The sequence below is a fragment of the Phalaenopsis equestris genome, unplaced genomic scaffold (assembly GCF_001263595.1).
Source record: "Phalaenopsis equestris unplaced genomic scaffold, ASM126359v1 Scaffold232457, whole genome shotgun sequence".
NCBI classification, from domain to species: Eukaryota; Viridiplantae; Streptophyta; class Magnoliopsida; order Asparagales; family Orchidaceae; genus Phalaenopsis; species Phalaenopsis equestris.
Genome location: NW_018250422.1, coordinates 19,890 through 35,277, shown reverse-complemented (window position 1 = coordinate 35,277; position 15,388 = coordinate 19,890). Strand labels below are relative to the sequence as shown.

Here is a 15,388-nt window from a genome sequence, read left to right as displayed (position 1 = left end):
TTTTCTCCATTGTGTCCTATTAAGTGTCATATTTTCATTTAATTCTAATAGATTAAGATCACTTTTTTATACAACCTGGCCAAGTCTTTTTAACTCTACTTCTGTCTTTCACAAAAGTCGAATCTAAAACATCTACTCTTGACCGGGTCATTAGATGGTTAACATTTAATATGACCAAACCATTTAAGACAACTCTTTCTAATCTTGTCTGTAACTGGAGCTACACCAACCCTATCACGGATATATTCATTTTGCATTTGTCTCTAAGTGTCAAGTCAGTCATCCACCTAAGTATTCTCATCTCAGCAACACTTAACTTTATTTTATGCTTCTCTTTTAAAGATCAATATTCTGCACCATAGAACACTGCAGGTCTCACGACCATCTTATAAAATTTTCCTTTTAGTTTAAGCGGTATTTTTCTATCACACAATAGGCCCAATGCATTCCTCCACTTCAACCAACCAACTTGAATTAATAAGATCTCCATCTATATCACCATCACTTTGAACAATAGACCTGACATATCTAAAATGTTCACACATTTTAATGATTTAATCACCCATAGTTACAACTCTGCCACTTCAGCCACTACTATTAAAATTACATTCCATGCATTCAGTTTTAGTTCAAATCAAACGAAAGTCTTTAGACTCCAATGTAAACCTTCATAATTCAAGTTTTTCTAAACTGTTTCTCTAGTCTTATCCACAAGAATCCATTCTCTAGTCTTATCCACAAGAAGGATATCATCAGCGAAAAGCATATACAAAGGTACATCCTCCTGTAAATGTCCAGTAAAGCATCCACAACTAAAACAAAAACATAGGCCCATATATAGAACCAACTTATTCTATATATATTTCTCCCTCAAACCTCTCAATTAATGTATAGCTTCCATAGTAGACCTGCTGGGCAAAAATTCAAACTAATTATGAGAAATCTTTATCTCATGTTTTAACCTATGTTCGATTACCTTCTCCTATAATTTTAAAGTATTAGAATAGAATTGAAGGTAAATCTTATTGATATAAAGAGAGGTATAAATACCATTATAGGATATACTAGTAATAAAAAAAATAAAAACAGAATAAAAGTAAAAAAAAAGATAAATAAAAACAAGTCAAAGCAAGAAATCTACAAATTAATATTTTAATATTCTAATACGCCCCCTTAAATTGAAGCATAGATGTCAATAATGTTCAACTTGGATTTGAAATCATTGAATAGTGGCCGAGGATAGTTCTTTGTGAGAATACCTTCCAGCTGGCCACTAGATGGCACAAACGAAACACAAATTTTCCCGGACTCGAGCTTTTTCTTAATGAAGTGATGGTCAATCTCAACATGCTTGGTTCGATCATGCTGGACCGGGTTCTGAACAATGTTAATGGCAGCCTTGTTATCACAGAACAACTGTAGTAGAAGAGCGGAGACTTTCATATGTAGTTTGTGAAGCATGATGTGTAACTAGAGAGCTTCAACAATTGTCAGAGATATAGACAAAAATTTGACTTCCACACTGCTCCAAGCAACTACAGACTGCTTCTTGTTTTACCACGTGAACAAATTTCCCCACACAAATGAGCAGCACCCTGAGGTAGATCACAGATCATGAACAGACCCGGCCTAATCCGCGTTTGTGTAAATTGCAATAGAGCAAGTATTACAGGAAAAAAATAAAACTGAGTCTGATATGCCTTTTAAATAGTGGAGAATCTGGTTGATAGCTTGGAAGTGGTGCTCATAGAGATGATGCATGAATTGACTGACTATCCCAACTGCATAGCATATGTTGGGGAGTGTATGGGCAAGTCCCTACAAGGCACTGGTAGTAAGTCTTGTTTACAGAAACTGCATAAGGAACATCTAGATGGTTTTCATTGGGATTCATCGGAACAGTCACTAGTTTGCACAGAAGAAGATTTTTTCTGTGAAAAGGTCAATCACATATTTTCGCTAAGACGGACAAATACCTTGAGATGGCCGAGCAACTTCCATGCCCAAGAAGCACCGAAGAGATCCCAAATCCTTAATTTCAAAGGAAGCAACAAGAATATCTTTCAAAGACTCTAATGTTGATAGATCATTACTTATGAGAGCAATATCATCAACATAGACAATAAGGATAGCTACTTGGCCACTAGAAGAATGTCGGAAGAAGAGAATGTGGTCTGATTGAGCCTGAGTGAATTCATGGCCTACTACCACATTTGTGAATTTCCCGAACTATGTCTGTAGTGATTGCTTCAATCCATAAAAGAATTTTTTCAATCTACATACTTGTCCTTAAGAGGCAGTAGAGTCAGCCTGATGGAAGAGTCATGTATACCTCCTATGTAAGGGTCAATCCAGATTCACTACAAGGCATAAGAGGACCCGAATAATATTTAATTTAGCAACGGGAGGAAATTTCTCCTCACAGTCAACTCTGTATTCTGTGAGTACACTTTGGCGACCAACCATGGCTTGTTGCATTCAAAAAATCCATCAGAATTAAACTTGATACTAAAATAACATCGGCATCCCATTGCATCCTTGCCCCGAGGAAGATGAAAAATATCCCAAGTATGGTTCTGCTGAAGAGCATTCATCTCCTCCATGACAGTAGCTTTCTAAGTTAGGTCTGCTAAGGCAGCCTCAATTGTAGATGGAAACTAATGATTAGTGAGGGTCGTAGCAAATGCTCTGTAGGTTGATGCTAATCTACGAAGAGAAACATAGTTTGTCATGAGATAGAGAGAGTCTATCTAATTGCAAACCTTACTAGAGGAACTGACTTCCTCATTTGAAGTATAAGCAGTGTTGGGGATCGTCCAAAGAGGATTCAGGACACAACAAGGGGAGCTCCAGAGAAAGTGCATTAGAATGAGTGTGTCAAGTGTAGAAACGGAAAGTGGGAGGATGTGCTGGTGGAACAAAAGGGGCAGTTTCCTTGATGGTAGGAGAAGTGGTTGGAACTAAAGGAACAAAGGGTTCATCAATGATAGGTGACTTGAGGGGAACATCCAATAGTGTCTAAGAACTTTAGCTCCCCCTCATTGGAGGCCGAGTTAGGAAAGTATGAAACACTTTCAAAATAAGAGACATTAGCACTCGCATAGGCCTTCTTTATGGTAGGATCAAGGCACTGATACCCCTTTTGAGTGGCAGAGTATCCGAGAAAAATAAATTTTATGGAGGTAGGAACAAGTTTACTCCGATTTGAGGTTGTGTTCCAAACAAAGGTTGTGCACCCAAAAACTTTAGGATCTAAAGTGAAGAATACCCGATCTCAAGATAGATAAAGTGGTACGGAAGTGGTGAATTTTTTAGAGAACTCTATTGATGAGATAAATAGCAGTAAGAATGACATCATTCCAGAAACGTTTTGGGGCATTATAGTGAAACATAATAGAACAAGTAACGTCAAGGAGATTTCAGTTTTTTCTCTTAGCTACCCCATATTATTGAGTGTCGATACATGAGCTATGTGGAGGATGCCCTTACTCATCAAAAATTTCCCTAATATAGAGTTAAGAAATTCACGACAATTATTGTTAGTCCGAAGGAATTGAATAGAAGTTTTGAATTGAGTTTAAATGAAAGTATGAAAGTTTTTGAAAGTGACAGCAACTTCAGATTCATCTTTTAAAATTAAGACTCATGTCATCCAAGGGTCATCATCATTCAAAGTAAGGAACCACCATTTATTCGTGTAGCTAAGAGTGTGAGAGAATCCTCATAAGTCACTGTGAATACAAAAGAAAGGAGTGAAAGGTGTGTAATTGTGAGGTGGATAAGGAACACGATGATGTTCAACTAACTGACATATTTCAACTCTGAGCTTTTACATTTAAATCAATCTTTACAACACATCTTATATTTTATCATTTCTTGCACATTATTATTCAAAACTATTTTTATTTATATTTTTTTTTTCTTTTGATTCTCCAAGTACATCTTTTATCACTTGTTTAATAGTATTTGTTACTTGATCCCACATACAATTTGTTTCTTCATGAACATCCCAAATCTTGAAATCTAGAAGTTTACTCATAAAAATAATTTTATGTATTTTAAGTGCTCCCATCTAATTTTGTGACAATAATTTCTAATATTTTTTATCTTATAACTCTTTATCTTAAAATCTAAAAGTACCTAAATTTTTACTTGAAATGACATTATAATCTTTACATTCTGAAGTATCTCTTCTTCTCCTAAGAAAATCAATTTGTGTTTTATCAGATCCATTCTTCTTTTTTCTTAAATAAAGTATTAGCAATAACAAAATCATATGCTAAAACAAAATCTAATATTGTCCTACCTTCTTCATTAATCACTCCAAAACTGTAATCACCATGAATATTTCTAAAATCTTCTACCACTCTACCAACATTTTCATTTAAATCTCCTCTTATAAAAATTCTTTCTTCAAGAGGTATTATTGATATTAATTATTCTAAGGTCATTCCAGAATTTTTCTTTAGAACTTATATCTAAACATACTTGAGGAGCATAAGCACTTATAACATTAAAAATCTTAGTATCAATAACAATCTTAAATGTTATAATTCTATCTCTAATTTTATTAATTTTTACAGCATCATCTTTCAAACTCTTATCTATAATACACCTACACCATTTCTAGTACGACTACAATAGTGCGACTCTTACATAAATACCAAAGTTTAAAATCTAAGCTATCAATCTCCTTAGTTTTTTTCTCCAAATCATTTAGTTTCTTGAATAGATAAGATATTTCTCTTCTTATGAACCATAATATCAATTAATTTCATTAATTTGCCTATGAGAGTACCTATATTCCAAAATTCTATCTAATATTAGTTTCATGGACTAACTTATTTACCCTCATTCGTACATAATGTGGGAATTATTAGTTATTTGACACTACACCTGCAAGCTGATGTCGCGGCCCTTGCATACTTTTCACTATATTCAGGTCATACAGAGCATCGCTTCCAGGGGACGCTCTAGTATTTACGCAAGTATTTAAGGGATCCATGAAAACTCATTGATATGGATTCTAAAATATCTTTTCCTCTTCAAACTTTTGTATACCAATGTAATGTCATTGATAACAGTTGAGTTTTCTCAGTTTCTTGCAATTTGAAAAATTGTATAGTATTCCAATTTCATTTTATTTGCTTATTAAATAAAATTACAAAAATTATTTTTAATACCGTTAACTTAGATTATTGGATTTGTCGCGGTTTAAGTGTTCAACCACCCTAAAAACTACAAAAGGAACCTAACCAAAAAATGAAAAAACTATAAAATATTAAATACAAGAAGCTTCTTTTATAAACATTAAAGGTGAAGTGCAATTTAAAAAGTACAAATACCTGGCGATTTAGGTCTTTTGCCTTGTCCGCATATATACGAGTTTCAGATGTCAACCTGCTTGACATTTCACTGACCTCTGCAACCAAATCACCATCATTTTCTTTCATTAAAATTGCATAAATAGAGGGATAAAAGGTTAAGAATCATGGAACTAAAAACACAGGACGAATGACAGGCTTCTGCACTAGCTTTAATTTGAAAACACGACCTGGTTTTCAGAATTCCATATTAAACCTCCCATGAAAAATAAGTGACTTCTTTAGCTATTCAATTGCCACACTACCATGATAAGAAATCTCTCCTATCTATTAGAGGCACCAAAGTAAATCATCTCAAAAACTAGATATTTGATTGATCAATAATGAGAAAAAAAAATTAATGACACTCGACAAACAGAAACGAAACTCAGGAATGGGTTTAACTAAAAGTTCAATCTGCATACATCCTGTAATTTTCCTCAAAGATTGCATCATCCTTCAGTGAACGTGCATGTTACCAATGTGCCAAGACAAGACTAAACTGCATAGTTCTATTGTTTTCATGCATGGGCAATTGATTTAGCAACCGTAATAGTTTATTTTGACTTCCTCTGAATGATTTTAAGTATACGTATACAAATAGAACTGAAAAATAAAATAAAATCTTTGCCTGATAACAATCTTGATGTAATGAAATTGGCAAGCCCACAACCAACACTGACAAAAAAAATCTGAGTCCTGAATGAATTTATTTTGGATGTACTTGAAACAAAAATTCAGAAAGAAATGCTTCTGGCGAAGATAATGAACACATTAACAGAAACTTACGGTCTAACTTTTGACCAACACCAAGAACCTCCTGAACATTGCGAGTCATTATCTGGTGGACTTCATAGAGCTCATCATTTAACTTTGCAAGGTTTCGCTGAGTATGGGTGTCCTGGTATAGTTTCTTAGTCTTTTGTATGAAAGTATCTTCATGAGAAAAGAAAAATAGAATAAAATAAAATAAAATGAAATGAATACAGAACAGCTCGAGCAATGAATGAAAACTTGCCATGTAAACAGACATACCAAATTTAATGAAAGCATATGGCCTTGCTGCAGTTTCAATCTGATCCCCATTGACTCTTTCGAACTCATTTTTAAGATCCTCCAAATATTGGAAAATCAGCTTCCTTGGATATGAGCGATCACACATTGTAAGATAGCAAACACGACCCTCGATTATATAGCTGTTTAGGTTAGTTAAGTTAACAATAAAATGCAACAGTGCAGTTGCAGAAACCGGACCATTAGACTTATAAACAAGAGCCCACTGCCAGTAATGAAAAAGCTAAAACAACAGAATTCCTCGAACACTGTTAGAGATGCAAATAAGTTTCCCAGAAAATTAATCATGGAATAAAGACAGGAGTAACCAATACGAAGAACTGAATAAAGAATGTAAACAATATATGAAGCTTCATTCTAGTGCAAGGTTTTGGTAAGATGACACTCATCCTTGTTCCTATATTGTGCATATGCTACTTCATTGATTCAAAGCGACGGCCATTTTTAACCTCTCCTTTCTCTCTAAAATCCTGTCTTTAAGTTCCCAAAAAATGGAGCCCTATAGCTCAAACACTGCCTTAGCTAAGATATTAGCTCTCCTAGAGGACCTCCTTGTCATCTTGTAGCATAATCGGAGGACCTTACTTCCTTGACGGATTAGGAGGATATGGATAGCCCTAGCCCAAAGCCAAGTCCTATACTAATTGATTCAAAGCCCAGTCTAACTGTATCAATTGATAGACCCAAACCTAATCTTGTGCCTTACCAGTGATCCTAACCCATATCCCGCTTAGACAATACATTCATCTCATAGATTGCATCCTGAGTCAACCAGCACGAGCTAGCTCAGTCTCGACCCAATGAATCATGATCCGTCAATTCCCTCACAGGACTATCTCCAAGAAATCCTCTCTGCCTGGTTGATGCCCGATTCTCAGGTCTGTCAATGCAATCATTTCTGACTAATTGGGGCCCCCTTTATTAGGTCAGTTGGTTCAAGCTTTCCTGTCAAGTTAACAACCGCTCTACCCGAAATCCTCTCAGGTCAGTTTATACAATTTTAGTTAGACTCTTGAAGCCAACTCATTGATCATCGCTCAGCTAGGACTTCTTGTCAGCAGACACAACCCTTCCAACACATGTAGCATTAACCCTGCTCAAAGCACTCAAGTCAGTGACAATCATCACCAATCAGTACCTTCTTATCAACCAGCACTCCCATCCTGCCCAGTTGGCTATGTATGTCTCCATCCAAAACCCTATCAGGTTAGTTGGTGTTATCTTCACCCACAGTAAAATCCTTATCTGTTGGCACATCCTTGCCACCTAGCTAGCACCCTCTACCCTGAACTCCTCTGGGTTGGATCAAATTGCATGACTTTTCATCCCAATAACTCTTACCCAAATGTTAGCTCCTAGGAACCCCACCCATGATGTTCTCTTTGGAATCTTCCAATTGATTTTGTTGATTCCTCACCTCCTTACACCTCACATAGTTATTTCATCACCATCTTTTTATAATCGACTTTTGTTGATACATTTTGGCCTAATAACTTCTCATTTGATCGAGATGTATTGACTAATTCCTTAACTCAAAACTCACCTTGGATTTTAAATACATCATTCTCCTAGGAATTTGTGAAAAAAAACTATCAACATATCAGCTCCCAAAATAGTCAAAGCATGAAATCTACTAAAAGCCATCTTATACTACCCACCGGTATTAGGAGGAAACATTTCCACTGATGAGCATATCAAGCTCAATTTTTTTTGGTCACCTTTAAAGAAATGGAGGAATTCTTTTGTTGACTGCTCTGGCAAGTTGCCCAATGTAGGGGCTTAAAGAAAACCTCATCCGAAAGATATTGAGCATCATTACTGCAACCATCTCATCGTCATCTCTCCCCCTACGACTTGTCTCTTATCATTGCATGGTCCTTACTACACAAGGAAACATTTCTACTACAAAGTGTCCGTTCTTCTCTTGACGGAGGTTCTTTCTTGGCTTTAGAAAGTCTTATTTCCTTCCAATCAGATCTTCCACCTTCTAGCCTTCTTCTTCACTGTGCATGAAGAGCCACTTATATTACTTCCTACCTTGACTCTAACAGAGTATTCTACACCAATTGAGTTACCTTTGACTAGGTTCCAGGTTAAGCCTACCTAATTGCCTCTTGTGCTCAACTGCAACCATCCCATGTTCTGGCGGATCACTCTTCCTTTCCCAACTAGTCAGCCAAAACATATAATGCAAGGCACCCCTGCTATCTTTCTAGGATGCAACAAGCTTGGGATACCATGGTTAGCTCATCAATGTACAATTAGTTTGCATTGCACTAAAAATTTAGCATGGCCTTAAAAATCATGAAGGCAGAATTAAGAGGCATTTCCTACCCAAAAGATACAAAACTGACCATCAGGCTTCCTGATATCACAAGGTTAAGTTACAAGTCCTTTCATGAACATCTTCCCTACAAGTGGAAGAACGGCTTCACATTTCTTTATTGCTTGCAATAGACTTAAGGTGCACTTACCTTAGTGTTATAAGTCTCACTGTACTATCTGGTCAAAAAAAAAAAAATCCTTCTAGCTTATTACGCTCCTAGGCTGGGCATTTGTTCTTTCATTGTCAAGGAAACGTAAGTCATGTTCCCTAGGTCAATTTCGTTAATTCCTTTTTCAAGGCTGAAGAAAAATTGTTCCACTTTTGTGGAAAATCCCTTTTTAGATTGTAAGACCCACATTCTGGGCATCATTATCAAGATGTTGCAAGTCGCTCGCCCAATTCTTCTTTTGGCACTCCCTCTCAAGGTAATAAGACCTCAATGCACCTTCAGACATCTCTTTTATACAAAAAGTCCAATCAAAACATAGTCAGTCAGACTCTTTCAGGAAAAACACCAAAATACTTATCATTGATTGGACGTTTTTTCCTCTTTGTGGCTCTTACCCCTAACGACATCACTTGCTTAAAAGACCTCTTTAAGCTTCAACCTCATCTTGTTAGAACTGCTGCATAGAAATTTTATTTTGAATCTAGAATATGAATTGAGCATCCACAATCGAGAATATTTTGATATCATATCCAAAACATAATTAATAATGAGGGCTTGCATTCATTAGAAATTCATTAGAAATAAAAAATCGAGAATATTTTGATATCATATCCAAAACATAATTAATAATGAGGGCTTGCATTCATTAGAAATTCATTAGAAATAAAAAATCGAGAATATTTTGATATCATATCCAAAACATAATTAATAATGAGGGCTTGCATTCATTAGAAATAAAGATTTTCTAAAATTAAATAAATCATATTTGGTCCTATATATCCTTTAGGGGAAACCTTTACAATATATTTCAATCTATCTTTCACTGATTCTGACAAATCCAAGCTAGAATTTCCTGGTCATGTCATTTAATGTCCGTTAATCTACTAAAAAATGTGAGATTCTTTAAAAGCCTGCAATCCAACCTTGCAGAGGCTAATTAATCAGATTGCAAATTAGTGAATTTCAAGCTGTTCTTATCCTTCTAAGAATTAGAAGATCCATTTTGATCATCAATAATACCAATGTAACCATAATAACCTATGATCACTTCCAAAGAGCATCAATGAGTAAAAACAAATTGACACAATGCCCCCCAAAGCACCAGCATACAAAATAAATCATTGATCTAATTGACCAAAGGCATAACACTTTTACACACTAACTTCCCCCACATTTTGTAACAGTATGTTTAGGATATAACAAGGAATGACAACAGTACAGGTAGGATACTGGAAGAAGTTAGGACCAGTTTCGATTGACATTCTTGAAGCCTCATTGTGCCCTCTTGACAAGTTCTTGAACAAAAGCTTTGCTTGCTGTTTATAGAAATCTGAATCTTTCTGATCCCGGCCATCATCTAACCCTTCGGCCAATGGAAGCCCATCAGTTACACGTGCAATCATTGTGAGTTTTATCATCTTGGCGAGAAAAAAGTGAAATTATTAAAAAGAATAAACAATAATTTTTTTGAGCCACCTGGATGAAAAGGACGAATGACAACACGTTAGCAAAGGCAAAGTCATATTATAAAGTAAAAAGGTGTTGAGCCTTAATAAAGTAGGTCATTTGGCAAACACCTCACGGCATTACTGTGTATTTAAAACAATGCATTTAGACAAATAAAAACAAGCAAATGGAAAAGAGCACCAACACTTATCAACTTTATCAAAAGGAAAATGCCGAGAAAAGCCATATTCAAATAAAAGGTTTTATCTATATATATATATATATATATATATATGGATGCATGCATGCATGTATGCATGTAGACATTGATATAATTCACAAGCCCATTTTCGAAAGGAATAAATAAATATAAAGATGGATCATGCCATTAACATGTGATATTTTAATGGTATCAAATTATTTAAAAAACAAGTAAAATGATAATCATGAATGAGATCTATCCTTTGACATCAAGAATCTAAAAGGTAATATTACCGTGTATTTTCCATGAGGGGTTTAAGAAAAATCTAAAATAAGAGAAATGAACAAAAGTAGGATGAATATGCATAACAAAAAAAATCCAAACATAAACGGAATTCGACAAAAAAATGGTTTAGAGATGATAAGTAAGCTTAAATGTAATGCATTTTGTAAATTATTCTACAATTTTTAAAAATTCCCTAGTTTTTTTAGATTATTTTAAGATTTCATTTCAGTTTTAATGCAATTAATTTCTAGAATGATCTTTAGTTTAAATTACAAAATTGGATTTTAGACTTCTCTTGATATTAATTTGAATTTAAATTGAAAATCTTATATCCATAAATCATAATGGGAAGAATGTGATTTTGCAATATCATGAATTGAAATTAAATCAATAATCCTCCTTGATTCTTTTCACCCGTCCCCATCTCCGCTCCCCACTACACCTTTCCTATCACCGCCCTATCTCATTATAGAAATTTACAATCTTGAAGCCATCTAATGAAACACAGCAAATGGAATTTCGGGATATTTTGTACTTTGCTTTTGCTTCGTAGAATTTTGTATTTATTTATGTAATCATCGGGATTGGAATAATGCAATTGTTATAAATTTATTTTTTAACCATGCAAAGATGGTCAAGCAAGCTAGCTCGCTTTTATTCCACCTATGCGAAAAAGTCAACATATTCAAGCAAAGAAAGTTAACGGCTTGAGACAATAAGAAGCTCAAAATACTATTTTACCTAGTCATGTTTTGTAAGTAAAGTTATCCAAGTGACTTTTCAATTCTCCAAGCTTCATTAATGCTTTTGAATCTCATTTTGTGTTCTAGGAATCCGCCAAAACATGCATTTACCCATGCAAGAAAATGCAGCTCTTCGTAAGGATCAGCTCTGAATCTATCATTTCTTTTCCAGCACCTCTACAACATTATCACCATTCAACAGTCCCAACTCCATAATTTCAATATTTCACCACATCATAACTCAAAAACTGGGCCCTCACTCCATTCTTCTCACAAATCAACCCATAAGCTCCACCCTCTCAACAAAACCTCATCATCCCTTTCATAGCTCTAAGATAACCTTGGAAATTGGACTCCCAAGGAAATGGACAAAACAAGCTATTTCAAATAGAAAGAAGAAGAAAATAAAATTGGAGATGCACAAATCAAGGTCTCCACAAAATTGGTATTATAACTTAATTTTTTTAAGGTAATCATAACTTAATTCTAGTGCCAATATTGATTCCTTCACCTTGCACCAAATTCACCAAAAACCCCTTTAACCATAACCCAAACCATAGACATTGACTTAACAGAGAATTCATTAAATGTACCACACTGACATCTGATTACAATGAAATTACCATGACATCTTCAAAACAAGAAGCCCTGTCCATAAAATGATATATTTGCCACATTTAAGCTTGCTTGCTAAAGTAAGAAAAAAAAATCCAGAGCAATTAAGAACCAATTTATCAGATATTACAAAAAGAATTATCAATCTCATTTTAGCATACTTCTTATTCTCACAAATATGACTATAAAGAGTAACATTACAATAGATTTCGAGATTAGAACAAGACATATTATAACATTGGCCATGTCAATTATTCAAATCATCATCAATCTCATGTATAATATAAGCTTGCTAAAGTAATAAAAAAAAATCAAACTCAATTAAGAACCAATTTATAAGTATGATCAATCTCATTTTAGCATATCTCTTATTCTCACAAATATGACTATAAAGAGACCAATACAATAAATTTCGAGATTAGAACAAGACATATTATAACATTGGCCATGTCAAATATTCAAACCATCATCAATCTCATATATAGTATAAATCAACTTCATGACAAACCAAAGTTGATGCATCGCATCAGTACCAAAATTCATATGATGATGGAGTATTGCATGAAGAATAAAGATATCAACATCAAAATAAATCTTAAGATGGCTATACATTTGATCATCTTGTCCATCAACAAACCAATTTATCTTGCCATGATGATGACAGATAAATTTATAAAATAATTTCTCAAACACCTAAATTTGGAAAGTTGTGCCAATTTTAGTACTTCAACCCATAAATCACCTCAACCAAGTGAAGAACTTGATCCTCATCTCGAGTTAATCCCAAAAGAATAATATTGCAATGATCTGAGTTCAGTAAATGAGCTTTATGGCAATGATCAATCAACAGTCATCAAGCCTTTGGTTACTTTGATGTTGGTGTTAGATGTATAATATTATTCTTGAGCTTAAATTTGAATCACGCTTGAGACTACTATTGAAAGCATGGACTGTAACTTATATTTCTTCTATCAGTATTATTATTATTATTATTATTAGGATAAAAAAATAGGTCATCCACATATTTTAATATTATAAGAATATTCTTCTCTAGATATGTAAGTTATTCCACATGTTTCAAAACTATTGTTCTCATCATCTCAAAAATAAAGGTTGAGCTTAGGTTATTATTACTACCGCCAACATGAAATTATGATATCATCTTATATGGTATCATCAAACAAAGATTAATAATGCATGGAAATATCTGAAGTTGAAAAATCCAAATTCTACTTCATATTTTCAATCCGCACAAGCTAAAAGTTCAAGTGATATTCCTGAACTTGTTATGGAATCACCTTTAAAATGCAAATCAAACTTTCAAAAAAAGGCAATTGTATGACATTCTATAAGTAATGTTTTAGAAGCCCCAAAAATTCGATGCAGAAAAAAAAAACATCAAAATTATTTCAGGAATTTCAGATTCCTTGAGTTTTGGCATTAATTTAAGTATTTTTATTTTAGTTTTATAAATTAAGATTTCATAATTATCTTTATTTAAACAAGATAAAATGCAGGAAGATTTACAAACATACCACTCAATCCATAAGCATTTACATATCTAACACCTAAACTTCAATTTTTACATACATGTCAACTTACCTGTGCATGAAAATGTCTATTTCACTTTTGAAAAGTTAAAATTGTGGTATTTTTTATGATATATAAAAAATTTGGGTGGTATAAATGTAAAAAGTAAATTTAAGGTGTTAGATATGCAAATACATCTCTCTCTCTCTCTCTCTCTCTCTCTCTCTCTCTCTCTCAAGTGAATTTAAAGCATGAAAGAAAATGAATTATTGTCATCAGCATTGCCTCATTCACAAATTAATGAATATTGTTTTTATAGTGTTACGTAAAAGTGACTGTTGCTAGCTGCAATGTACAAATGAATTTAGTACTCAGAAAGCCTCATATGAAAACATTTCATGAAGAAAAAACAAAATAGCATTAATACTCATAGCCTAAAGTTTGCACATTCCGATCCTAGACAAATACTCTATTGAAATATATTGCAGCATTAGCTGACTATTAGGTTTAAGAAATGCCTTACAACTAACTTAAAATGATAACCAGTACTGCGATAATAGAAACCATTGGAAATTTTCTAATTTATTGATGGATTGCATAATTTAACTACTCAAAAGACACCGTATACAGATGTTTCAAGAAGTCACAATATTTAAGACATGAAAATGCTACAAATATACATACATTACAGAATTAGCCTACAATTAGTTCTAAGAAAAGCAAACTAACGTAATTTCAAAAACTAGCATGTATAATAACAATAATAAGTGAACTTAAGAGTTAAGAACTCATGGCCAATGATTAATATACAAACAAAGAAGTTAATTTTAAAAACTCACAAGACCTCAAAAGATGATACCTCTTGAAGACAATAAAAAAGCCCAAATAAACTTGATATCTAAGCTTTGAACATTCTAATATTTCACAAATACTAGTTTTGGAAAGAGACCACAACTTCAGCAAACCATGGGGTTTAGGACATGCATTAGCATCACATGAAAAACATAATAGCACACGGATTCAACCAGCTTATCAGCATCCACATTACTAGACCATAATGTATCAAAGATTTCCATTTTAATTTTCATATTAATTATTTTGATGATTTCTTTTTTTTTCATTAACATGGAGACTTGGATCAGATCGCCAACAAAATTCATAAAACATTACAAGAACACCAATAATGCCGAAGGGATTTCACAATGAAAATCAGGCCGCAGCTGAATTTCGTGAATCTCCTACAGTGATACGTATTAGGTGAAACATCCATGGTTCTCAGTAATCAAAATATTTTCCAAAAGAACAATACCACGACAACCCTAACCTCTACCCCTCCCTAGCCAAGCAATTGTACGTTAATGAAAAAGGCGTAAATTGATCTGAGAGTTTCAAAAGAAAATACACCTAGGGCACCGCCAAATTAACAAATCATCCTTTTTCAAACATAAATCAACCCAAAAACAAATGGAAAGCTACGGATACCAAAACTAAGAGAGTAAAAAGCTGTCAAAGGTTTTTAAATGCCATTTAAATAAATATCAAGAAGATTCCAACGAATATATAAATGGATTCTTAATTTAATCCGTTCAACGAGATGAATAATTCAAATAAATCATGGATTTGGAGAGGGAAAGA

At 33.8% G+C, this 15,388-nt stretch overlaps 1 protein-coding gene across 4 annotated transcripts in view; it reads right to left on the bottom strand.

Moving 5' to 3' along the window:
• LOC110038314 (25.3 kDa vesicle transport protein) overlaps positions 1-15,388 on the bottom strand; it is a 23,018-nt gene that overhangs the window by 6,807 nt on the left and 823 nt on the right. The window contains exons 2-5 of one of the 4 annotated variants that reach the window (XM_020743114.1): positions 10,163-10,408; positions 6,399-6,559; positions 6,153-6,299; positions 5,346-5,422 (exon numbers count right to left, since the gene is read on the bottom strand). In XM_020743114.1, coding sequence (XP_020598773.1) covers positions 5,346-5,422; positions 6,153-6,299; positions 6,399-6,559; positions 10,163-10,350 — 573 coding nt within the window. In that variant the 5' untranslated portion in view covers positions 10,351-10,408. Of the gene's footprint in view, positions 1-5,345; positions 5,423-6,152; positions 6,560-10,162; positions 10,409-15,388 lie in introns of all 4 variants that reach the window. The other 3 variants (XM_020743112.1, XM_020743111.1, XM_020743115.1) reach the window with 3 other exon arrangements.